At 39.8% G+C, this 27,880-nt stretch overlaps 1 protein-coding gene across 1 annotated transcript; it reads left to right on the top strand.

Moving 5' to 3' along the window:
- Nucleotides 1–210: 210 nt before the first annotated feature.
- On the top strand, nucleotides 211–27,880 carry ptpn18 (protein tyrosine phosphatase non-receptor type 18). The gene is made up of 16 exons (XM_026367953.1): nucleotides 211–561; nucleotides 9,853–9,961; nucleotides 10,374–10,450; nucleotides 11,926–12,021; nucleotides 12,498–12,536; nucleotides 12,766–12,834; nucleotides 15,199–15,212; nucleotides 15,906–16,097; nucleotides 16,519–16,585; nucleotides 17,136–17,213; nucleotides 17,522–17,614; nucleotides 21,656–21,702; nucleotides 26,588–26,704; nucleotides 26,823–27,025; nucleotides 27,156–27,245; nucleotides 27,582–27,880. Exons 1-16 carry the CDS (start codon nucleotides 490–492, stop codon nucleotides 27,653–27,655), a joined length of 1,437 nt encoding a protein of 478 aa, XP_026223738.1. The 5' UTR covers nucleotides 211–489; the 3' UTR covers nucleotides 27,656–27,880.

Genomic DNA, 27,880 nt, shown 5'->3' with positions numbered 1-27,880 from the left:
TCTACAGTTTCTGCACATTTTTATTTTTGATATCAGTGTAAAAGAACGTGTGAACTGTGTGTGAACCACTCTGAGAGCACACTCAGCTCTATGCAGTCAGTTGTCTGATTAAGTCCACAGTGGCACCAACAGTACCTAAGTCTTCCTCAGCCTTTAATTATGTCATTCAGTGTTGCTACACGCTTCTTCCTCATTCTGCAACTAACTCACAGACAACGAGAGAGGTGCTCAATTATCTGCCGTTAAATGATTAACTAGATCAAGAGAGCAGAAGTGAAACACTGAGACAGAGGTAAAGAGAGAAGTAAGAGATAGGTCAAGAGAGGTAGAGAGAAACCAGAGAGAGCAAGAGAGAGAGAGCGGTGAGTTTATTTCAATTTCAGTTGGGGCTGGTCAGACTGCAGCCCCAGCTCAGAGTCTGTCAGTCAGAGGAGCTCAGCTCAGGTGCTGGATGTCCGCTCGTGTTTGTTGGATGTTATCTGATGTGACATGGAGCTGCTGCCCTCGCTGCTGTCCACCCTGAAGACTCTGGATCCCGGGACTCTGGATCAGGAGTACAGTGTGAGTGTCTGCTTTCAGTGTGTGAGGGAGTTAAAGAGCTTTATAAGTACACTTCAGCAAAATGAGGAAATTTTCACACTCTAGCAGGTTTAATTTTAGTTTGATGGTTAGGATTAAATTTAGAGCGTGGTTAAGTCAGTTTCTACAATTTCAGAGTGAAGACACCATGTAGACTGGACTCTTCTACGCTATCACACTGATATCTGACTCATACATATTTCATCAAATGAATCAAACTAAAACCTTTTGGACCTAAACATGAGTTCATTGAAGCTTGAGTAATCTTGTGGTCAGAGTCGAGGCTTGAGGTTAGAGCCAGAGTTGAAGTACACTCACTTACTCAACATGCAAACTTCTGTACGTTGTAGTCTTTCAAGTGTATTTCATTACATTTCCTCTGTGTTTGTTTGCTCGTCCTCTGTGAATTGTTTACTGCAGTTTCCTGGAAAAAGGTTCTGGTACAACTGTGGTTTGATCTCACTATTCAAATGAGCTGCAGCCAATACTCAAATAAAACGCCATGAGTTTAGTGACCGCTTTGTGTTTAATATGCAAAGCTAAACATAGTCTGCACAGGACTCAAAGCCTTTTTATTAGACAGCGGTTCGTGTCACACGTCTAGATGACATCATCACTCATATTTAAAATAATGCATGTTGTAAATTTTTCACTTTACCAATCATTAATGTGACAAAACGAATGTTTCTATCCACCTGGTTTTATGAACTTTTTCAATTTTACTTTGCACATGAAGGACATTTTTTTGGAAACTAAAAAATCTGAAACAAAATCAAAATCACAAAACAGTTTTTATGTTTGGCTGAAGTGGAAAAGCTCGGAGTCGGAGCAAACTGTACGGTGGCTCTGAATGGACATAACACAACCAAATGACGAAAATGTCTTCACCAATCGAACAAAAGAAGAAAATACTGCAAGTATATAAAACAAAACCACCACATACTGCAAACAGGAAACCTTCCAGGAGAAATATAGAAAGAAATGAGAAAAGTTTGTGTCACCACAGAAACAACACGGTGTTAGCATCTTTTGTTTTTTTTATCCATTTGTGTTGTCATATCAGCATATATTATATTAATATATTTGTCTATTTGCATGAGTTGAGAAATGCAAACGTACATGAAAAACATCAGTTGTGAAAACCTTCAGACTGAATGAACCAACTCCTGATTTTCTGATACCAGTAGTGGACAAAAGCTACTTTATACTGGAAGGTGTTTTACTGCCTTTAGATCAATAATGCTAAATAGCACAAATTCTATCTGTGTCATCATCAATTAAAATTAAATAAACTCCTCTGGAGCTCAACATTATCACCTGCATTAAGGAGAATTTACTGCAGCACTGTTAGTCCAGGTGTACCTAATAAACCGACACTCAGTGTATATTAAGATGATGCTGTTTTATACACCACACTAATTCTGTTCTGCACATAAAACAATATGTGGCTCTGATGAAATGAATTAGATGAGATTGAACTTTATTGTCATTATGCAAATACAAAATGCAGTTAAGCATCTAACTAGAAGTGTAAGTGCAGAATATACGTGTCTACGATTTGTAAGAGCAGCTTGTTCATGATTTACTGTACGAACAGAACTAATATTAACTAACAACAGATACATCAAGCTACTTTATGAAATCACAGGGAATTTCTGTGGAGAATCAAATGCTTCTTTTCTCCAGTCGGCCCTCATACAGTCTGTCTATGATTATATTTGTGCCTGAATTAGCACAGACACATTTCCATCTCACACAAACATGTTCTTACTTACTTTATAAACGATCTTTATCTCAGTGAGATAACACAGGTTACTGTCCAGGGTAACATTATAAGACCTGACAATGACCATGACACCTTATTGTGTGACGCCGTCTTCTATAAATCATGTTTCTATAGGAATAAACTGCTGTCTGGGGGAAGTAGGTGCAACTCCATTAAATCCTCCATAACAGGATGAACATTATCTTAAATACCGTAGATGATGATTTTTAACATGTCAGTTCAATCTTTTTTTGTCTGGTAAAAGATCCAGTTTACAACATCCTGTTTTCTTTTCTTCATATCTGATATCTTATATTTCAGTTTTGACAACAACAGTTCTCATGATCACACTGGGTTAAGACCAGCAAAAGATGGTGAACTGGATTCGTGGAGTTCAATCAACAGTCAATTCACAAAGAAACACTTTGATGTTGAACCAGAAAGAAATGTTGTGTCACAGTGGGAACACATTCTGCAGGCTTCACACTTCAAAACCAACCTGTGCAGACTGTACAGTGTACACAGTCCATGCTTCAGACTGAAATCATTCACTGGGTTTCTGTGTCCCATGATTCAAAGTGCTTCGCAGGTACATAAACTGAAGTTTAGTCAGTGGTGCAAAAGGCTCCAGATGCCATTAAATAGTCTATTACAAGTAAAAGTTACTTAAGTAACAGTAACATGAGAATTGATATAAAAATGTTCTGCTGTGGAAAACATGTTGGTAAAATGTTTGTCTGGTCCGTCTGCTTCATGGTGAACTCCATGAAACATGAATCATTTAATATGCAAATCGACTGGGTACCTTGCGCCCCGCCTACCTGCGCTGCTTCCCCAGGTAGACAGGTGATATCTCTCTGCGTATTGAGATACTACAGCAGGAGAGATTCATCCTCCGTCAGTATTCACCAGAATCAGCGATTGGCAGAAATGTCACATGGTAAGTGTGCTCTGCGTTTGTTTGTTTGTTTGTTTGTTGTTTAATTGATTTAGCTTAGCTGGCAACTTATGGCTCCATCCCTCTTTTACAGTTAGTTAGTGCACGGCAGCCTGAGCACAGTGTTACAACATGCAGGATAAATAAGACCCACAACTACATGTTCTCGTGTTACTACAGTGTAATTACATAAAAGAGAAGTCAAGTAGAAGCAGATCAATACAAGTCGTCTGGCCAAACGTTTGATAGCATGTCAATAACATCATCAGTTTATCTTCAGTTTATTACTTCTCATCCAGGAAATAGAGATCAGCTCGTTAGTCTTCACAGCGCTGACCAACAGCTGCTCATGTTTTGGTTATTGTTGAAGATTTGTTGTCAGGACAACAATAAATCCAGAAAGACTCAAGACAACAATACAAGTACAGAACTACAAAAGTAGAGCCAGTATTTAGTCGATTGTTATTTTTGCACCATTCCACAATTGTGTCTGTGCAGTTTAGCAGAAGTTACAGAGGTTGTGGTATCAATAAAACGAAAAGAACGTCAGTGGTTGTGTTATTAATACACTGACACTTTCTGAGGGAAATAAAGAACTACAGTAACAAAGAGTAGTTTAAGATATGTTTATGAAAAAGAACTGCAGTATTTGTACATGTAAAGTACAAAACCAGTCATTTTACTGTTGCTGTGTTTTCAGGTGCAGCTGCTCCACAGAGGCTGCTCAGCATCTTTCTACAAACGTCAAACTGTTCTTTCTATTATTCATGACTACGGATCATTGTGGCTTTGTACCCTGCGCCTATCTAGGTTATACTTTACTAAATAAAAACACACATTTACCATGTTGCTTTTTTATTGTGCACAGAATAGTTTCCTTTCTCGCTGCAGAGTTTCCTCTCATAGCTCTGTGCCCGCTGTCGTCCTTCAAGAAGAAGAAGACCGCACTGGTTGGAGAGATTCTCGTTAACTGGGTCACGTTGCCAGCAAACGTCTGCTCTCACGGCAGCCGCCACCTTTATTAATACACAAAATAGTCAAAGCACATCGCAACGACAGCTGAGAAGCTTTTCTGATGTTATTCACAGTTAGCTGAATAAAAGACAAAATGTAGAGTACATGATGATCACATGAAGTCAACCTGGTCACATTTGACAGTGTTCGTTTAATATTTGTGAAAATCTATTCACTCTACATCAACTCAGCTCATATGACAACAGGACAACTGCAGCAGTGTCTATAGTAGGAAAGCTTTCTTTAAAGTATATGTCAGGTATGAAATTACAGAAGATAACAACTTTCAACTATGGCCATGCATGGGTTTCAGCTAACGTTACACCTAGATTGCAATAAAAATAAACTCCACACATGCTTTTTTTGAGTCAGAGCACTGAAACTAACAGAGTATAACTATAACTAAAGTGAGTGGTGGGGCTGCAGCTAAAAGTAACTGTGACCTTACTATAACAACTGAATGTCCAGCTTTTTATTACCACTGGTTTTAAATGAACTTTTCCTTCATCAAAAAGTCTGTTTTTATTGGCCAGTCTGAGATACGGCTTTTTCTGCCATGAATTCCAGCGTCCTGAAGTCTCCTCTTCACTGTTGATGCTGACACTGGTATTTGACGTGGACTATTTAGTGCAGCTGCCAGTTGAAGACCTATGAGGAGTCTTAGTCTTAAACTACACACTCTCAGATATTTGTCCTCTTACACAGTTGTGTATCTGGAACTCCCACTACTTTTTCTGTCCCTGTTAGATCCAGTTTGCGCTGCTCTCTGAAGGTAGTAGTTAACAGCATAAGAAATTTAAAGTTTCCTTACAATTTCTAGCATTGAGTAGCCGTCCTTTCTAAGGACAACAATAGACTGACAGCTTTCTAATTAAAGTTCTACCTTTCTGCCCATTTTGAACCTGTAAACAAACAACTGCTGATGTTCAGATACTAAACTGACCTAAAGAACGCCATGCTCCCTTGTCTCCTCCATTAGTACAACTGTTCTCAGCTGAGCTACACAATTACAAAAGGGTTTTCTTATAATCAATTAGCCTTATAAAATGATTAACTTGAATTAGCAGCCATACAAGGAGACTGATGCGGAGAAATGACAAAGTATTAATAACAGGCCAAGCAAAAGTGTAGATCATACTTTAAAAAACATAGGATTCATTTTAATAGTCTGTGAATTGGATAAAATTGTTTGTGAATTGCATGAAAATATATTACTTTAGAAAACAGAATTTTTGAGCGGGAGTGTATTTGTGAGTGTTGGTTTCTTTTAAATGTTGAAGTTATTTACAGCTGTAGTTGAGGTGCAGGTACATTTTCAAGTGTTTTGTCCAGAGCTGCCACTGAGGACAGTTTTCATCACGGTTTCTTCTGATGATTGTTTCCATTAATTAATTGTTCGATTTGTAAAACTTAAAATAAGGAGAAATTCCCCTCACAAAGCCTAACACTGAACTGTTTTTAATAGTTAAACTTCAAGCTTCTGACTTTACTGTAAGAAAGTAAAAACAGAAATGTTTTCCATTTTACTGTCAGTGAGGCTGTGCAAGAGTTTCAGTCCAGAATTAGAGCTGCACCATGTTCTTATTTAAAAATCAGCGCCGAGTCGTACAAAAATGAAGCAAGGCATCATAAGCAGTAACCACATGGTCGTCCTTTTTATTCATCCTTACCTAACAACACGTTCTAAATGTGGCAGCGTGGTTAACGAAAGATTAGAAACAGGTAGAAATAACCTGCGCTCAGTCAGAGATGAAGCTTCACTACGTGTTTGTGAGCAGAGCAGCTCATTAGAACGAATGGGTCGCCTCACGCACAGCATGTGACTATTTTAAAGTAAAGAAACAACCACACACCATATATAAAGTAGTGTTCGTAGTGAGGACCTGGGGGCTTGTGTCTGAATCAGCTGCCGACAGCTCTACCAAACATTATTTTACACACTGATTAGTCATTTCAGCTACTTGATTTAAAAAACAGTCCGTCAGCTTCAAGCTCCTGGTTGACTTAGAGGAAAACTGTGGCTTAATGGAGACAACAGTCACTTCATACACAACGTGCTTCTGAAGCTTGAAGCCCAGCCGGTTAAACTCCTGCCACCCCCCTGGACGAGACGTCATTGTCCTGTGAAGCATTAAACATGTCTGTTTGTATAGTTGTTACTGTGATTTGGGCGAACTGATCCTTTAAAGAGCTTTTCCACAGTTTATTCTTCTACAGCCTCCTGCTCATCTCGTGGCCTCTGTTATTTTAAATCACAGGGTTAGCATCTCTTCTCGACTGAGTCGGTTCACACAGCTCGTCCCACTTTGCATCATTTTCATATCCTGTTTCCTATAAAGTGTCAGACGATGTCACAGCCGGAGGGAGATTTTTTCAAATAAACACAACTGTGCTGGTTTTCATCCAGTTCATCTGAATAATGGCCGCACAGCGAAGTCAGAAACATTAGAGTTGGTTTCAGCCTGTTCTGTGCTCTGCTGGTCGGTTGGTTAGTCGATAATCCTGCTTCCTCATTCTCTCAGTCTGTCAGGTTGGTTCTTTATTAACTCACACAGCAGCTTCCTTGTTGTTGCTGTTCCTGAAATGACTCATCCTGTGAAACTGAAAGACGACCTGAATCACTGCTGGATTATTTTTAAAGCATGGATCCTAAACCTGAACGCCATCTTAATCCCCTACACACAGTTACATGTTTACACACCAACCAGAACCTCACGATAGACTCGCTGGTCGGTTCTGTTCTGAAACTCTGGGTCCACAAAGTTAGTTTACATGAGTAAATAAAGCAGATGGAGATTATTCTTCATCAGCTGCACATTTGCTTTTTCACTAAACTTCACTTTCAGTGACTTCATTACATGAACGGAAACTGGAAAACAGATGTTTTTGTAAGATCCATAAGCAGTTAATGTTGGTCTAAAAAATGAAACACATCAGTGATCCACAGTGATCCATGGTGATCCACAGTGAACCACAGTGATCCACAGTCAACCAATGGTGATCCACGGTGATCCACGTGAACCACGGTGATCCACAGTGATCTACGGTGATCCACAGTGAACCACGGTGATCCACAGTCAACCAATGGTGATCCACGGTGATCCACTTGAACCACGGTGATCCACGGTGATCCACTTGAACCACGGTGATCCACGGTGATCCACTTGAACCACGATGATCCACGGTGATCTACGGTGATCCACAGTGAACCACGGTGATCCACGTGAACCACGGTGATCCACGGTGATCCACAGTCAACCAATGGTGATCCACGGTGAACCACGGTGATCCACAGTGAACCACAGTGAACCACGGTGATCCACACTCAACCAATGGTGATCCACAGTGATCCACGGTGATCCACAGTGAACCACAGTGAACCACGGTGATCCACAGTGATCCACGGTGATCCACAGTGAACCACAGTGAACCACGGTGATCCACAGTCAACCAATGGTGATCCACAGTGAACCACGGGGATCAACGTGAACCACGGTGATCCACAGTCAACCAATGGTGATCCACGGTGATCCACGGTGAACCACAGTGAACCATGGTGATCCACAGTCAACCAATGGTGATCCACGGTGATCCACAGTGATCCACGGTGAACCACAGTGAACCACGGTGAACCACGGTGATCCACAGTCAACCAATGGTGATCCACGGTGAACCAATGGTGATCCACGGTGAACCACGGTGATCCACAGTGATCCACGTGAACCACGGTGATCCACGGTGATCCACAGTGATCTTCGGTGATCCACAGTGAACCACGGTGATCCACGTGAACCACGGTGATCCACAGTCAACCAATGGTGATCCACAGTCAACCAATGGTGAACCACGGTGATCCACATGAACCACGGTGATCCACAGTCAACCAATGGTGAACCACGGTGATCCACGGGGATCTACGGTGATCCACAGTGAACCACGGTGATCCACGGTGATCCACAGTTAACCAATGGTTATCCACGGTGAACCACGGTGATCCACGTGAACCACGGTGATCCACAGTCAACCAATGGTGATCCACGGTGATCCACGGTGAACCACAGTGAACCACGGTGATCCACAATCAACCAATGGTGATCCACGGTGATCCCTGGTGATCCACGTGATCCACAGTGAACCACGGTGATCCACACTCAACCAATGGTGATCCACGGTGATCCACGTGATCCACAGTGAACCACAGTGATCCACGGTGAACCACGGTGAACCACAGTGATCCACGGTGAACCACGGTGATCCACGTGATTCATAGTGAACCACGTGTGTGGATTAATTTGCTGATGAACATAGTTGTGAACACCTTTTGAGTCCAGAGGTTGAACAGTCCGTGGTCATTTTTCATCTGTGCGTTCATCAGTGATCTGACTCTCTGGGGTTCCGTGGTTCTTCATGGTGTTTGTACCAGCACGTGTCTGTTCTGCACCAAGCAGATGAAACAGGAAGCAGAACATTTACAGTTGTGCTGTCAGGGTGAGCTCACACTGTGGGTTATCGCTGCACTGGCACAGTGTGAACAGAGAAAATGAGGACGTGAGTTCCTATCAGACACATTAGATCGTAGAAAAACAAAGTCCTGTGAGCTCAGTAACCTGGAAAGTAACAAATGATGCTGCTGCTCTTTACCTGAACATTTCTGCTTCATGCTACTTTATTCTTCAATACATCTCAAAGGGAGATGAAGGTTTTATTACAATATATTGATGCAACAGTTTTACAGGTTTCAAACAATAGAAGAAGCTTTTTCATTACAAAGAAATAAGTTTCCTCTGCTACAGCTTTCAGATGTCTTTATGTCGTTGTTCCACCAAAGGCTGATTTCCTCTTGAAACTCACAGGGTTTTAATTACAGTAAGTGAGGTGAAGTTGTTCAGTAATTCTAACTGAAGGGTATCATCTCTCATGACCATGTACTGTCCAACTGGTGTTACATGACTATCCGTTGCTCTAATCCCCATGAGACTAACATTGTTTCTAACTCTGCACACACTGAACTGCTCACTGTGTACAAGCTTTCTGGTGCCTGCACATCAGCAGATAATAATACTTTCTTTGCACTTCTGGTTAGACTGCCTTTCACTGGCTCTGAACACGAACTCTGCACAATGACAGGACACTTCAATCTAATTGAAAGTAAACAGTAATGAAGATTTTATTTGATGTCAGATTTCTGGCTTTATATACGATTAAAGATTAGATGACTACTTCTTACTTTGTTAAAGTGCAGAAACACCTGTTGGGATCCCTGTCCCCATAGACAGGAAACGACGTCCCTACACTGGGACGGTATCGTTTTTTAAAACGATCTCTTTATACTTCTGTAAAACAGAGAAAAGTAGGTTTTGCTTTGTTTGTGCAGAAAAACTTTGTTAAAAGTTGTTAAAACCAGCTCCAGCTTTTAAATTCTGTATTAACATGAACGTATCTGTCTCATCGTGTCATTTATCAGTCACCAGGGCCACGTACACCTCCCCCAGAAAGATCTGATGGCACATATTATTGCTGCTGCACACTACTAACTGCTCATTTTTGTATGCGACAGATGGTGCGATCGCAGACACAGACGTTAAAGAGAGATCTGAGTTTGACGACTGAGGCTGGAGCTCTGAAGGAAAACATCAAGAAGAACCGATACAAAGACATCCTGCCCTGTACGAACACACCACCCTCCTCTCTTCCCTGCTTCACTTCCTGTCTCTCTTCCATCCATCCTCTCTTTCGTCTTTGTTCCATCCATCAAAAATGTTGGATTTTGATGAATTGAAAAACAACAAAGTTAGGTTCATTAGGTTTTCACTTTGATTTCTGCAGCACAGATCCTGCTAAATGTGCACAGGTACTGTCTGAACTAAAAGAGCATCTGATGTCATCAACAAGTCATTCATCATCCTCAAATATAACATAGACTCAAATAGACTGAGGACTTTATTCTGCAGACAGTGAGCAAAGAGTAAAGAAGCTGGAAGTTATTTTAACAACCTGTGAATATTTTAAAGGTGTGTTCATGTCAGTACCGTGTGTGTGTGTGTGTGTGTGTGTGTGTGTGTGTGTGTGTGTGTGTAGATGACCAGTCTCGGGTGCTGTTATCTCTGCTCACCACCAAATCTGACTCTGATTACATCAACGCCAGCTTCATCAAGGTGACGACTGTTTTCTTCTTCCATGTTTTCATTTGAAATTGTTCCTTCATAGTTTGAAGGAGCTCGAACTGAATCTTTGTTGACCCAGAGACAAACTACAAACTACAAACTACAAACTACACTGCCTGTCCAAAAAAAAAACAAGTCACCACCTGGATTTAACTAAGCAAATAGGTAAGAGCCTCCCATTGGATAATTACTGCATGGATGATTATTATTCAGCAGATAAGTTATTGAACCCTAAACTACTAAAACCGGGTTAAGAACTGTCCAATAGAAGAAGGTCATGTGGTCTGATGAGTCCAGATTGACCCTGTTCCAGAGTGATGGAGCATCAGGGTAAGAAGAGAGGAGGTGAAGTGATGCACCCATCATGTCTAGTGTCTACTGTACAAGCCTGTGGGAGCAGTGCTATGATCTGGGGTTGCTGCAGCTGGTCTGGTCCAGGTTCAGAAATGTTATGTGTCCAAAGAATGAGGTCAGCTGACTACCTGAATATACTGAATGACCAGGTTATCAATCAATGGATTCTTTCTTCCCTGATGTCTCGGACATATTCCAAGATGACAACATCAGGATTCATAAGGCTCAAATTGTGAAAGAGGGGTTCAGGGAGCATGACACATCATCTTCACCACAGAGACCAGACCTTAACCCCACTGAGAATCTTTGGGATGTGCTGGAGAAGACTTTGTGCAGCGTCCAACTCTCATCAAAACAAGATCTTGGAGAAAAATTATTGCAACTCTGGAGAAGAATAAATGTTGAAACACTGTAGAAGCTGATTGAAACAATGCGACGGTGAATGTGCTGTAATCACAGTTAAAGGCAACGAAATATTAGAGTGTGTGACTTTTTCTTTTTTTTGGATGAGCTGTGTATATTAAAAGACAAAGGAGGAGTCACAAACCATCACTGTGTGTAAAACACCATTAGGTTAATCAGTAGATCCAGCATGATTCCAGTTCAAGTGTTTACTGACTAGTAGATTAAATGAAATGTTAAAGGATGAAACTGCTGATATTTCTCATCAAGTGACACAAAATCAACAGAAAACACGTTTTGACAAACTGGTCTGGTTCATCCTGTTTGTTTTAATTCACCCTGGGACAAGTCTAGAACTTGATCCAACAACACTCTTCATGTCAGGACAAAAACCAAGACCTGAAAAGTCTAGTAAAGTAAAACCATTTCTAAAGCTGTGAGTGATCCCAGGAGAGTCTCTGACTGTGGCCCAAATAAATCCTAACATGAAAATACAAAGAAATCAATCATATTAATTAGTATTATATCTATTATAAAGATGATATTTGGTTTCACGCCCTTTGTTTGGGTGTGAAAGCATCAAACCTGTGACTCACTGACATCACCAAACTGTTCCTGGTTCCTGCTGCAGCTTCCTGCACTTTTCTCTCTGACGTGTTTATTTCCTGGACTCTGCTGCAGTCGCTGTAATGCTACCGTTTGTCCTGCAGGGGGTGACAGCAGACAACAAGTACATCGCCTCTCAGGGACCCCTCAGCTCCACCGTGATCGACTTCTGGCGGATGATCTGGCAGCATGACGTCAAGGTCAAACACATCAACCACTAATGTGCAGGAAATAGTCTGAGTCACATTTACACTATTACACCTCCCCCATATTAGTTTAATTATATTTTACTTTTTATCTTGATGTTTACAGATGTCACTATCATTTTACAGCATCACAACATTTCATGACCTTAGATTCACATGTTCTCTGACTGACTCAAAATGATAACCAGAAAATATCTTTTATTTGTCCAAGTAATGGCTCCTTAAAGTCTCAGTGAATAAGTCATACAATAACCCTGATAACATTCACAGCAGTCTTTAATGCACAGAATTTATTTTTATTAACATTTAGATTAAGATTTATTTTACACATAAAAAACCTTTAGTCAGATCAGAATCTGCACAGCTGAGTATTTAATCATCACCTTCACACACAGGAATATTTGTTTTTATTTTTAAGATAATATGTGAAAAAATCTTAAATGAACTCCATGCTTCACTTCCTGCTTCAGGTGATAGTCATGGCCTGCAGAGAGGTCGAGATGGGAAAGGTAAAACTTCAGTTTCTGTTCTCACCAGCTGCTCTACAAACCCTGATAGTTTTGTTCCTCCTCATTTCACTCACATTCAGAAAAGCTACCACCGTTCATTCATATTAATAAATCTAGAATGTGTGTTTACACCTCATTTAAACTGTGCACTTGACTTTTTATCTTACTGATCGATCAGTGTTGTCAGTGATTGTGAACATGAGCTGTGGTGATGTTTTGTCCTCTGCAGAAGAAGTGTGAGTGTTACTGGGCTCCATTTCATCAGTCGGCTGCGTTTGGACCATTCACTGTCAGTAACGTAAGAAGAAACACAAACGTCCTCTTCGACGTTTTCCTTTTCATACTCATTCTTCTTACCCACTACAACACAAACTAGGAGGTTGATGAACTTTAAGTCGAGCACAATGACTCAGCTCCCGGGGAACTTCACCGACTGTTCACTACACTATATATTATATATTATAGACTATATATTATATATTATATATTATAGACTATATATTATATATTATATATCAAAGACTATATATTATGGACTATATATTATATATTATATATCAAAGACTATATATTATATATTATAGACTATAGTGTGACTCATAGCTGCTATTATTGATCTTCAGTCATGGTTCATTTTTCTACTACAGTATAATGGTTACTTGTAAAGACGAGAAGCTGTTAACAAGGTTCCAAACCAATAAGACAACACACAGATTTTCAGATTTTAGATTATATGAACTGTTATTAATGTGCACTGCAAACATCTCCAACCACTGCACACGACAAGAACTACACAGTTTACTGTGCTTAGAATTTAAAGATATTAGTGTTTCATCATGTTAATGTTGCAGCAGGTAAAGGTGGAGGTCGTGTTTCTCACTTTATAAAGTGCTGAAACTCATTCTGATTCAGAAAGTCTGATCTTAACCTGATCATATGCGTTTATTAAATGTAATGTAATAATCTATAAACTGCAGCTGTCAGACAAATGTAGTGGAATAAAAAGTCTAGTCTTTCCCTCAGTAATTTAATGTAGCAGCATTGATCAACATGTAAAATGAAATTATAGCAATTTTTTCATGTTTTTATTGAACATAACATGTAAAGATTCACAGTGCAGGGTGGAAAAAGTATGTGAACCCCTAGCCTAATGACTTCTCCAAGAGCTAATTGGAGCCAGGAGTGAGCCAACCTTGAGTCCAATCAGTGTGATGATATTGGATGTGTTGCTGAAAGCTGTACTGCCTCTTTAAAAACACACACCAGTTTTGGGTTTACTGTTGCAGCACTGTTGCTACTCTCCCTAGACGTGGTCGTCCTGTAAAGATGACTGCAAGAGCACAGCGCATAATGCTGAATGAGGTAAAGAAGCATCCTAGAGTGTCAGCTAAAGACTTACAGAAATCTCTGGCACATGCTAACATTTTTGTTGACACATCTACAATAAGGAAAACATCAAACAAGAAAGGAGTACATGGGAGGACACCACGGAGGAAGCCATTGCTGTCCAAAACAAATATCGCAGCACGTTTGAAGTTTGCAAAAGAGCACCTGGATGTTCCACAGCACTACTGGCAAAATATTCTGTGGACAGATGAAACCAAAATTTAGTTGTTTGGAAAAAACACACAACACTGTGTGGAGAAAAAAAAAGGCACAGCACACCAACATCAAAACTTCATCCCCACTGTAAAACATGGTGGAGGGAGCATCATGGTTTGGGGCTGCTTTGCTGCCTCAGGGCCTGGACGGATTGTTGTCATTGATGGAAAAATGAATTCCAGAGTTTATCAAGACATTTTGCAGAAAGACGTAAGACCATCTGTCCCCAACTGAAGCTCCACAGAGGATGGAGGTGATGCAACAGGACAATCACCCAAAGCATACAAGTAATTCAACAAAAGAATAGCTTCAACAGAACAAAATACACCTTCTGGAGTGGCCCAGTCAGAGTCCTGACCTCAACCCAATTGAAATGCTGTGGCATGACCTTAAGAGAGCCATTCACACCAGACATGCGAAGAATATTTCTACACTGAAACAGTTTTGTGAAGATGAGTGGTCCAAAATTACTCCAGGTCGTTGTGCAGGTCTGATCTGGAACGTTTGGTTGAGGTTATTGCTGCCAAAGAAGGGTCAACCAGTTACTCCACGTAATCCCAAAGGGTTCACATAGTTTTTCTTGCCACCGTAATTACTAGAAACTGTATCTACACTCCATGAGTAACTGTACATTTGAATTTTCTGCATGCAAACATATATCTGGGCAACAGCCTGCAATAGAGTCTAAATATTCTACACAACATGATATTATAAATGTAAAAAAGTCATTTATAATGATCAATCCTAATACTAATCCTCAGTGATCAATAATCCTAATACTAATCCTTAATAATCAATAATCCTAATACTAATCCTCAGTGATCAATAATCCTAATACTAATCCTCAGTGATCAATAATCCTAATACTAATCCTTAATAATCAATAATCCTAATACTAATCCTTAATAATCAATAATCCTAATACTAATCCTCAGTGATCAATAATCCTAATACTAATCCTCAGTGATCAATAATCCTAATACTAATCCTCAGTGAGCACAAACTGAAGCTGCAGGTGTTCCTAATAAACTGACCACGTGTTGTTACTGTGTGTTTGCAGCAGGAGGAGACCATGTCCTAACAAAGACACAGTGAGCAGAAAGCTGACGTCACGTACCAGCGGTAAGAGCTCATGTTAGATAGATTAGATTACATTAGATTAGATTAGATTAGATTAGATTAGATTAGATTAGATCAGATCAGATCAGATTAGATTAGATTAGATTAGATTAGATTAGATTAGATTAGATTAGATCAGACAGTCAGGATCAGATCAGATCAGATTAGATTAGATAGATTAGATTAGATTAGATTAGATTAATTAGATTAGATTAGATTAGATTAGATCAGATTAGATTAGATTAGATCAGATCAGATTACATTAGATCAGATCACATCAGATCAGATTAGATCACATCAGATCAGATCAGATCACATCACATCACATCAGATCAGATCAGATCAGATCAGATTAGATTAGATTAGATCTGTTTACATCAGATCAGATCAGATTAGATTAGATTAGATTAGATTAGATCAGATCACATCACATCACATCAGATCACATCAGATTAGATCTGTTTACATCAGATCAGATCAGATTAGATCAGATCAGATTAGATTAGATCAGATTAGAACCTTTAAACATCTTTTTTTAAACCTGTCTCTACGTTTGATGTTGTGATGATGTTACATGTTTCCATGGAAATGGATCCATGTTATTAATCCATCATATTGGTTCTAATTATCTGGTCCAACAGATAAAAGCCACACTGTGAATTTCATACATGAACTCTTCTCCCTCCTCCTCCTCCAGACCAGCCGTTCTCTGATTCAGTACCAGTTCCTGTCGTGGCCAGATCACGACATTCCCTACGAGGCTACAGGAGTCCTGGACCTGCTGGAGAGAGCCAGGAACAGTCAGGGAACACACACCTCACCTGTGCTGATACACTGCAGGTACATACACACACACACAGACAGACAGACAGACAGACAGAGACAGACAGCCTGTTAGCTCCTCGTCCTCACTGTCTTCGTCTTCTCAGGTCAGATGGTCATTAACATTCAACAGGCCGTATCTCTCACACACACACACACACACACACACTGTTGCGTAGACCACATTAACCAGAACCTGATTCTAATCCTGACCTCGTCCTAATCCTTGTCTTTGTGAGGACCGGCTAACGTCCTTACTTGGTTAAAGATGTCCTCAGTCCAGTGGTTATAAATTCACGCTGGTCCTCACAATGGCAACACACACACACACACACACACACACACAGAAAGCAGGAGGCTGTGAATATGCAGCAGGTAACACCTGCTAACGATGGCACAGTTAACATGCACGCTGCATCTGTTCCTGCGTGTGTTACAGCGCCGGCTGTGGGAGGACAGGAGTCATCTGCGCTCTCGACTACATCCACGACCTGCTGGTTACCAAGGTAACGCCTGATAACACAACACGAGGCAGAGAAATCCTGCGACTGCACTAGTTCTGTTTGACTGAAGCTTCTCTTCCAGATGTTGGATCTGATTTAGTTTAACTTCATTACATTTCAGTTTATTATTTTTATCCGAGGTTTTAAAACCTGTTCATCTATAGTTTTAAACTTTAACATGTTCCACCCTGACTGTTTGGTTAGTTCAGTTTTAGATAACACACTTGAAGCTCTGCTGTGTGACTCTTACTAAAGCTGTAGCTGTGCAAAGCTGCGTCGTCCTGCAGGATCTATTAGGGTTAGTAACAGCTTTCATTGATGTGGGATCAATAAAAGAGGGGACTGATTGTACAGTAGTGAGAGGTCCCAGACCCCCGAAGGGTTCACTCAGTTCAGTTAGTTTGTGGTAAATTGATTAAGCCTGCATTAAAAATGGGAAGTGCTCAGAGCCTGTGAGGACACCGTGGTAAAATTAGGAAGGATAAAATGATGCTTCTATTCTTCATTGATTCAACACCAGCCCTGACGGTCAGTGTTGTTGTTTGTTCTGCAGCAGATCACATCAGATTTCAGCATCAAGAAGATCGTCCTGGAGCTGAGGAGACAGAGACCAGCTGCGGTTCAGACTAAAGTAGGTGATTCCCAGCATTAGAATGAATGAATCCTGTCACTACAGTTCTGGACTTTGTATATTTTCTAAGAAACTTAAAACTACCCCAGAGACAGAATTCAGCACTGCTTCATCTCATCTTAGTCTCGTTCTCATGATAAAGTAAAACTGATGAGTGTGACGGAGTGATGTCCAGTTCCCTGTTGTTCTGTTGCTCTGTCTGCTTCGCTGACGTCCGGCCACTGAACGGCACCGTCTGTGTGAAGGAAACAGAAAAACCTTCCACCAACAGGTGGACTCTAACAAAACATGTTTCTTCTTCTCTGCAGGATCAGTATCAGTTCATCTTCACAGCTGTCGCCTGTATGTTTGAACAAGTCCTGCAGTCAGCCAAGAGTCAGCTCTACTGCAATGTGTCTGAGGTAAAGAAAGACAAGTCACACTTAAATTTAACATTGTGTTAATGCCAAGTGAGCTGGAGGAAGTAGATGGCAGCTGCTGCAGAAAGAGGAAACGCTCAGTAAAGCAGATTTCCTGTATGTAAATTCACTGCTGTACACAGCCAGGCTGCAGATTGTTCTGATCAGATGATTAATAGTTAACGAGGGGGAGTCCACAGAAACTGAAGCCGAACTGATGATCGACACTCACCGACAGGTAGGTCCGCTTCAATCAGAACCATTCAGACTCCCACCAGCCAGTGATTCCCTCTAGACTCCAGTTCCAGATGAGCGGAACCAGTTGTGACTCTTTTCTGTCACTGATTTGTTTGTGTGTGAACAGTGAATCAGTAAAACGCTGCATTTATCTCTGGAGAAACAACATTTAGAGCAGATTATTGTGTGAAGAGGAAACTCGGACATTTAGCAACATGTTTCTGCTGCTTCTGCTTTGGACCAAGTCTCTTTAGTTTCTGTGTTTGCGAAATGCTTTAGTAGAAAGTGTGATGGTTTGACTAGAAGGTGGTATATTATTATGGATTAGCCACTTGTTAACGGAGGTGGTAGAACTACACAAGTAAAAGTAAAGTACTACACTGCCAATAGAAGTACCACTTCAAATTAAAAGTACTAAACCTTTAATTTACTCTACTAAAAACAAATGAACACACAAGTTTAGTCCAGACCTGTGGTACTGTGGACACTTGGTGTGGAACAGAACCTACAAACTAACTACAGCTGAGGGATACACGTTTTGCGGTCGGCCTCCACAGACCTCCCTGAAAAGCTGGTCGGTGCTCTTCAGTTTAGAAAATTAAAAGCGTGGGTTAATTAACAGGTTTTGATCGTTTTTAAGTTGTTAATAAAAACTATTTAGGGTTGCCAGGTTGTGGAAAATCCTCTTTCAGCACAGCAATTTGCCGTCCTATGCCTCAGCATTAAGACTGATTATTTATTGGTGGATGTGAACAAGTATAAACTCATAAAGTGAAGGTGCTTTGTTTGCTTCTTTTGGTTTTGTGACAATGACGATTTACATTTAGTCGTTTATCAGATGGAGGGCAGTGATCTGACCTCTACACCATGCAGCCACATACACAATGATCTCAGGAGTGAGACGTGAGTCTGACTCTGTCAATCATTTATTCATATTTAGAAAACTCACTGTGAACAGCTGCTACGTATTTTTTAAGTTTAACTGAATGTCTACGTTTAAAAACTGTGTGAAGAGGTGTGAAGAGACCACAGTAGAGAAACGCTGAGGGCCACTTTGTAAAGAAGAAGTTTAATTTCTGCTTTTTAAATAAAGCACAGTTGTGTCCAGTTTGCATGTTTGGCCTCGCAGACAGTGACAATACTGTCTTCCTTTTCAGTAATACTGCATTTATAAACGGTGGTAAACCACCGTTACTGCATTTTTAATAAGATGTTCTACAATAACTAATCTAATGCAATAGATGATGCTTCTGATAATGTGAAGCTCTTTTTCAGGAGACAAGCGCTCAGACAGTCCATTTAATCATGGAGGACGAAGCTTTCCCACAACCCAAACATTGTTCTTATGAATGACTTCTAATTGACGTTTATTGCATTAGGAAATAATGTATTTAAATAATAAAGGCATTCGTTTCAGCATAGAAACAGCATAGACGTGGTTTTACTAGTGAAACAATATGAGGATTGTTTTTATTAAAGGGGAAGTGAACATGTTTCCAAAGTGATGTCATTTTACAGCCTCACTGATCCCAGATCGACATGTGTGAAGCAGTGTCCAGTGTAACAGAGAGTTTTAACACAGTTAGTAAAAAGTTCCACTGCAGCTCCGTCAGCATCTAAATGTGAAAGCAAACAGTGCGAATGAGAGTCGGCTCAGTTTGTCCCCTTGTTTATTGTCACCATCCTCAGATCGTCACTGAGCTGAAACTGTTTGTTCACACTGAGCACGACTTGTTAGCCACTGGTGCAAAGTAACTAAATACTGTAAATTACAATCGTTGTCCTGGTACAGAAGGATCAAACACAGTGTTCGTGTTACTGGTTTTGATGAAATCACAGATTTAGGTGAAGGTTGTTAAATGAGAAACAGTCACTTCACCGTTTTAAGATCTGTCCACGTGGTTTTACCAAACTGTGGCTGTGATCACATTTTCGATGCGAATCAGTTATTCAATGAACAAAGCTGCATTTGTGAGACGACTTGGTGCTGGGTGGGGGGTGGATGGAGGGGGTGTGTGCAGAGGACACTTTGGTTAGAGAAAGATGTTGTCTTCACTCAAAAGGGAGTAAAGCTGCTGTTCGTGAAGGGATTTTTCTTTATGAACTTATTTATTAGTTTCCCTGATTTTAACCCAACTTTAAAAAACTGCAGAAATGAACAGTTCATGATTATCATCGTATTAGAAAATGGTGATTTACACTGTAGTAGAACGGATGATCATCATGTTAATGATGTTAATAGAACACAGAATCAGGTTTTCACTCCCAACAAACGTGTATGAACAAAGTTTAGTTGTATAAAAACAGTTTTAGGGTTTCAACAACTAAAAACTAAAGGAACTGTGTGTTACAGTTCCTCCCTCGGCCCCTGTCTGTGGGTTTTGTTTTGTTCTGGTCTCACCCTCCTGTCTCACATGTATGGACTTCCTTCACTCTCCACTGTCACTCACCGGACTAATTACTGACTCGATTCACCTGTGCATCACTCTGTGTTATAAGCACCCCTCAGTCCTCAGTTTGGTGCTGGTTTGTTGATGGTCATTCATTGTCATTGACATCATACATGCTGTTCATCCCATTCTCCCTGGTTAGTTCGTTTGTTGGCTCATGTCTTCAGACCACTCTGCCTTTTTGGATCACCCTGGACTGCATTTGTTTGTTGGACATTGTTTTTCATTCGTGAGTTTATGTTTGTGAGTGTGTAGTTGCCTGCCTGTTGCAGTGTGTTTTAGTTGTTACTTTGTCCTGTTAGTTTTGTATGTTTGTTCCCGTCCATCCTGCCTCCTGCAGTGATTTTGGTTTGTTACCTTGTACGTCTAGTTTGTCTGTTGGTTTCCTGTCTGCATTCGTGCGTGGTTTTTACGTTGTTACTTTGTCTAGTTTGTTTAGTTCCTGTTTAGCCTGCGTTCTGTAGTGTTTCTTGTTGTCACTTTGTATGTTTGTCTAGGGTTAAAGTTTGTGCCTGTGTTTACCCACTGTGTTTTGGGGTGTCTTTAAGTTGTTACTTTGTTGGTCCTTGTCTTAGTTCCCCGTGTCCCCTGCCTTTTGTTAAATAAACCTCATTTTGGTTCCTACCTGTTTGTTCGTCGCCGTCCGTCAGTCCAGATCTTAACACTGTGTAAACGTGCTAAATATTCATCTAGAGTACATTTACAGGAAATGAAGTACTCATTACTACAGCTTTGTAGCTATTTAAACTCGGGAGTAGGTGAACAACACGAATTAAAGGTTTTCCACTTTTCACAGTTTTTCAACTCATGTACTGTAAAATGAAGTTAATGAGTATTTATAGTGTACATATACTCCCACTACTATGATACTATGAAGTACTACTCTCCAAGTCACCACGTGTTACTTTCTGGTTAATTATTTAAAGAACAAAACTGATCCACTGATCATAAACCTGCTGAATTGTTCACTGTGACTATGTCAAATAGTGAAACTCGCTGTTAAAAAGAAGTTAAACTTAGTTTGTGTTTAATGCAGAATTTCAAATACAATTTAAAAGCTAATTCAACATGGTACCAGACCAGGGAAGTCAACCCAGATATAAAAGATGTGAATAAAAACCAGTTAGAACCAGAGGTTGGAATTTACATTCATTACATTTGTTGTTATAAGATCTTCCAACTTGTTTCTAATTAATCATTAACTAAAAACTGGATGAATAATTAGTTAAAGCCTCCGATGATCTTTGTACTGATCAGTGTGAGCTGACGGTAAAGTCGTGGAGAGTTTCACTCAGAAACATCAAGTCTGTTATTTTTAGAGGAAACTGAATTAAACTTTCTTGTGTTTGTTCATCAGCTGAAGAAACCAAAGAAGAAAACCACAACACCTGCTTCCTCCAAGAGGTATCTGTCTGTCTGCCTGTCTGTCTGTCCATCCATCTGTCTGTCTGTGCAGCTGCAGAGAGACAGAATGTCTCACCCCGAGGTGTGAAATTTACACTTTGTCACCCTCGTGGCCCATTCCTCCATCTCTCCATCCCCATATGTTAACACGTTACCATGGAAACCAAGTAGAACGAGGCCAAAGAAGAGGAAGAGGAGATGAAAATAGAAGAAGAAGAGAAACAAGAGGAAATGGAAGGAGGAGAAAAACTATGAGTAATTATGATGGTGAATTAGGAGACAAAGGAGGAAGTGTAGGAGGTGAGAAGAGGAGACAAGGTGATGAGAGCGTCCTCGGTGTGATATATAATAGATTAGATTAGATTATGGATATCTATAGCTATATATAGATATCTATATCTATCTATAGATATATATATAGATATAGATATCTATATATAGATATCTATATCTATATATAGATATATATATCTATTATATATATCTATATAGAGAATATATAGATGATATATATATATCTATATATGAATATCTATATCTATATAGAGATATATATATATCTATAATAATAAGATACTAGATATAGATATCTATATATGATATCTATATCTATAGTCTAGATATCTATATCCTATATCTATATCTATATATAGATATTCAATTTTATTTGTATAGGCGCCAATTTACAACAGAAGTTATCTTAGGCACTTTACAGTTGTTAAGGTTTAAGACCTTACAGAAAATATTATATAAAAAATTATAGAGAAAACCAACAAAGCCCCTTTGAGCAAGCTTTTAGGCAACAGTGGAGAGGAAAAACTCCCTTTAGAGGAAGAACCTCCAGCAGAACCAGGCTCATAGTGGGCGGCCATCTGCCTCGACCGGTTGGGGTGAGTGGAAAGAGAAGAGAGAAAAAGAACAGCAGGAATAAAGACAACAACAAGCAGCAAGAACATTGGGCAGATGAACTGGATTCTGGAGATGTACAGCAGAGAGAGGGAGACAGAGAGGAGGAGGAACACAACTACAGGAGAGAGAAGACACAAAGTTAATGACATGAAATGGTAGAATTTGAATGGATAGAGGAGAAAGGAGAGAGGAGAGGAGCTCAGTGTGTCAGTAGAGGTCCCCCAGCAGACTAACCTATATCAGCAGAACTAAGAGATGGTTCAGAGTGACCTGATCCATCTCTAACTATAAGCTTTATAAAAAAGGAAAGTTTGAAGTCTAGTCTTAAATGTAGAGAGGGTGAACCTGAACTGGGAGCTGGTTCACAGGAGAGGGGCTGGTAGCTAAAGGCTCTGCCTCCCATTCTACATTTGGAAACTCTAGGAACCACAAGTAAACCTGCAGTCTGAGACGGAGAGTTCTGCTTGGAAGATATGGAACTATGAGGTCTTTAAGATAAGATGGAGCCTGATATTAAGGGATTTATAAGTTAGGAGAAGAATTTTAAATTCAATTCTGGATTTTACAGGGAGCCAATGGAGAGAAGCTAACGTTGGAGAAATATGATCTCTCTTGCTAATTCCAGTCAGAACTCTGGCTGCAGCATTTTGGATTTACTGGAGGCTCTTAATGAGTTATTGGGACAAACTATTAATAATGAATTACAATAGTCCAGTCCTGGAAAGTAACAAATGCATGGACTAGTTTTTCAGCATCACTTTGGGACAGGATGCTCCTAATTTTAACTTTAATGTTTCTTAGGTGAAAAAAGGCAGTTCTAAAGATTTCTTTTATGTATGAAGTGAAGGAGATATCCTGATCAAAGATAACTCCGAGATTTCTTACAGTTTTACTTGAGGCCAGAACTAAGTCATCAATGGTGAGAATGTGTTTAGACATAGTGTCTCTGAGATTTTAGGTCCCAAACAGTATAACCTCTGTCTTGTCCGGATTAGAGAAGGAAATTGGAGGTACAACCAGGTCTTTATGTCTTTTAAGCATTCCTGAAGTTTGACTAATTTATTAGTTTCTCCTGGTTTCATAGATAAATATAGCTGGGTATCATCTGCATAACAATGGAAATTTATAGAGTGTTTCCTAATAATATTGCCTAAAGGGGACATATATAAAGTGAAAAGAATCAGTCCAAGCACAGATCCCTGTGGAACTCCATAGCTGACTTTGCTGTGCACGGAAGACTCATCATTAACGTGTACAAACTGAAGTCTATCTGATAGATACGATTTAAACCACTCTAGTGCTGTTCCTTTGATTCCAATGACATGTTCCAGTCTGTGTAATAAAATGTTGTGATCTATAGTGTTGAATGCAGCACTAAGATCTAACATGACGAGTATAGAGAGTGGACCATTGTCTGATGCCAATAGAAGATCATTAGTGACCTTTACCAGTCCTGTTTCTGTGCTATGATGTACTCTAAATCCTGACTGGAAATCTTCATACAAGTTATTGCTGCGCAGGTGGTCGTACAATTGCTTAGAAACTATCTTTTCAAGGATTTTAGAGATAAAGGGCAGAATGGATATTGGTCTATAATTCGCTAAGACCCCTGAGTCCAGAGTAGGCTTTTTGAGTAGGGGCTTGACTACAGCAACCTTAAAAGCCTGTGGTACGTAGCCTATTTGTAAAGATAGATTGATCTGATCTAATATGGACGTGCTGATCAAAGGTAAGACATCCTTGAGGAGTCTAGTCGGGATGGGATCTAAGAGACATGTTGATGGTTTAGAGGAATTAATTACTGAAATTAATTCAGAATGATCTACGGGGAGGAAGCAGTCTAAGTACGAGCGTGGATCTAGAGTTGTTGTACAATCCATGCTATATGCAGGGATCATCTGATCAATTTTTTCTCTAATAGTTATGATTTTATTTGTAAATAAATTCATGAAGTCATTGCTGCTGAGAGTTGAGGGAATACTAGGCTCAACCGAGCTATGACTCTTTGTCAGCCTGGCTACAGTGCTGAAAAGGAACCTAGGGTTGTTCTTATTTGCCTCTATTAATGAGGAGTAATATGAAGTTCTAGCTTTACGCAGGGCTTTTTTATATATTATTAAACTATCTTTCCAGGCTAGGCAATATTCATCTAAATTGGTGGAACGCCACCTCCTTTCCAACTTACGTGATTTCTGCTTTAAGCTACGGATTTGTGAATTGTACCATGGAGCTAACTTCCTCTGACTCACTAGTTTCTTTTTCAGAGGAGCAACAGTATCAAGTATTGTTCAGAGTGAAGCACCAGTACTATTAACAAGATAGTCCACTTGTGCTGGAGTAACGTTGAAATAACTGCCTTCCTCTGTGTTGGTACATGGCTCTGAAATAAAAGATGGAATCAGTTCCTTAAATTTGTCAACAGCATTTTCACATAAACATCTACTGTAGTGAATCTTATCTGTAGGTTTAGTAAAGTCTGGTACTGTAAATTCAAATGTAATTAAGAAATGGTCAGATATAAGAGGGTTTTGGGGAAAAACTATTAACTGATCAACTTCCACACCGTATGTCAGAATAAGATCAAGGGTGTGATTAAAACAGTGAGTGGGTTTATTTACATTTGGTAAGAGTCTAATAGTGAATTAAATGCAGTGTTGAGGCAGTTATCATCAACATCTACATGGATATTAAAGTCACCCACTATAATGACTTTATCTGCACTAAGAACTAAATCAGATAGAAACTCTGAGAATTCAGTTAAAAACTCAGAGTAAGGGACAGGAGGACGGTACACAATAACAAACAGGACTGGTTTTGGATTTTTCCAGTTAGGATCAGAGAGGCTAAGAGTGAGGCTCTCAAATGAATTCAAACTATGTTTAGGTCTGGGGTTGATTAACAAACTTGAGTGGAAGATTGCTGCTACTCCTCCACCCCGACCTGTGCTTCTAGGAACATGATAATTAACATGACTTGAGGGGGTCGACTCATTCAGAGAGACATATTCATCCTGCTGCAGCCAGGTTTCAGTAAGACAGAATAAGTCTATTTGATGGTCAGTTATCAAATCATTTACTAACAGGGATTTTAGATGAGAGAGATCTGATATTTAACAGTCCACATTTGATTGTTGTCTTGTTATTTTGTTCTGAAAGAGGAGTCGTCTTTATTTTTATTAGGTTTTTATGAATTACTCCTCTTGTGTTAGTTTTAGATATAAATAATTTAGGTACTCTGGGAGCAGACACTGTCTATCTATATCTATATCTATCTATCTATCTATCTATCTATATATATAGATTATATATATATATATATATATATATATATATATATATATATATCTATATAGATAGATAGATAGATATCTATATAGATATCTATATATCTATATATATATATATATATATATATATATATATATAGATATATAGATATATAGATCTATCTATATATGATAGATAGAGATATATAACTTCTTTTCTTCTTCTTGTGATTCTTCTTTTCTTCTTCTTCTTCTTCTTCTTCTTATTTACTTACGTACTCTCCTTCCAGATACAGCCCTCCACTCACAATGATGAACCTTTTAGATGAAGAAATGATGGAGTTGTTGTTTAATTTTGTTTCTTTTTTTTTAAACTAGCTAAACTTTAAACTATGACACGTCTTCAAAAGAAGAAGTTTAGCTGTGAGTATCTTTCTGTATTGATGTGTTGTTGGCCAACGTGGGCTGGGCATTTGAAACAGAAAGGTACAATGATAAAAATCAATTAATCAAACCAAATAATAATGACAGACCTTTCCAAAAACATATTAAAAGCCTTTTTCCTCAGTCTGAACACAAGCAGACGAGTTGAAATGACAGCGTTTTCCGTTCGGTACACTGACAGTACGTGATGGAGGTGTTTACAGGACCAGTGTTAAGATGAGTTAACACTGTTTAGCAGATAACGGTTCTTTATCTCGCTCTCTGCAGATTATCAGACCAGATTGACATGAACGATACGTACGCTGTGGTCAACAAGCCCAAACAACCTCACCCACCTCCAACAAACCCAGCCCACCCTGCTGCAGTCCAGCCCAGCAAGACCCGGTAAAGAAACAACAGAACAACAAAATAAAAAGTTGATTTCAATTTACCATTTCTGCAGGGGGGGTTGCTTTTGCTTCTTTTCGTACTCTGTTTGACCCACCTGCTGTCCTCCTTGTAGGTCCCTGCCTCTGGCTACCCACTACGATAATGCTTCTGCAGGAGCATCAGCGGCTCCTGTCTACAGCACCGTCAAACCCAGAATTAAACCTCACAGCCTAAAAGTCTCTGCTACAAGTCTCTATGACAATACAATACTGTCTAGTCACAGTCCAGGAGAGGGAGCGCCATCAGGCATCAACAGAGAGTATCACCTGGTGTCAGGTAAGAGGTAGAGTTCAGGTGGAAGTAGAGCCGTATTGAGTCAGAAATGTCCACACCAAAGTTAAAAACAATGAAAGGAAGTGAAGAAGAAAGTAAAAACTGACATTGACGTGACTCTTCTCTTTTCCAGCTGAACATCTTTCATCAACAGATCATGATTATGAAGACATCTCCTCTCCAGTCGCTGACAAGACCAGCCTCTGTTCAGCTGGAGGTATCGGTCAGTACACCTGCACAATCTGTGCCCAACTCTTAAAGAAGCAGGTGTCATTAGAAATATTTTAAAGCCCACTCTTTCCTCCTTCCCTGTGATTCAAAGTGTTGTCAACCAGCTGTCTACCCAATGGACTGGTGACAGCAGACATTCTTTATGCTAAGCTAGGCTAACCCTGAGATCAGAAAAGAAAAAGAAAAAATAAACTTTATTGTCATTGCAACATCGTACAAAAAGATTAACGTTATTGGAGAGTTTCCCTAAATTTCAGACTGCTCCTTTAACTCTCTACATATGACACTGTGACGTTGTGTGACTGAACCTATTTGTGTTATGTTTCAGGGTTTAATTGTCGTATTCAGAAACCCAGAGGACCCAGAGACCCTCCTGCTGAGTGGAGCCACCTGGAGAGATGAACTGGTCCAACTGGGCTTTACTGGTTTACATTAGACTGTTAGACTGGACTAAGATGTGAGTGAGACTGTTCGGTGTGTGGTTGGTTTGTGTGGTGCTGGTTAAACTGACCGTTGTGTGATCTGACGAGTTTCTCTGGTGAAAACTGCTCCTCTGTGTAAATGTCTCTACACAGCAGGTCTTCATGGAAAAACGTGTGTTTGCATTTAATAAATGTTTGATTTTCA

Source organism: Anabas testudineus, chromosome 7 (assembly GCF_900324465.2).
Source record: "Anabas testudineus chromosome 7, fAnaTes1.2, whole genome shotgun sequence".
Lineage (NCBI taxonomy): Eukaryota > Metazoa > Chordata > Actinopteri > Anabantiformes > Anabantidae > Anabas > Anabas testudineus.
The sequence above is the reverse complement of the archived record's forward strand: the minus strand, read 5'-3'. Positions and strand labels throughout refer to the sequence as shown.

Excerpts from the sequence above, each read along its gene's own strand:
- ptpn18 (XM_026367953.1), top strand. The coding sequence starts at position 490 with ATGGAGCTGCTGCCCTCGCTGCTGTCCACCCTGAAGACTCTGGATCCC. Across the intron at positions 10,451-11,925 it reads TCAACGCCAGCTTCATCAAG|GGGGTGACAGCAGACAACAA; the intron begins GTGACGACTGTT and ends TTTGTCCTGCAG. Across the intron at positions 16,586-17,135 it reads ACGACCTGCTGGTTACCAAG|CAGATCACATCAGATTTCAG; the intron begins GTAACGCCTGAT and ends TTTGTTCTGCAG.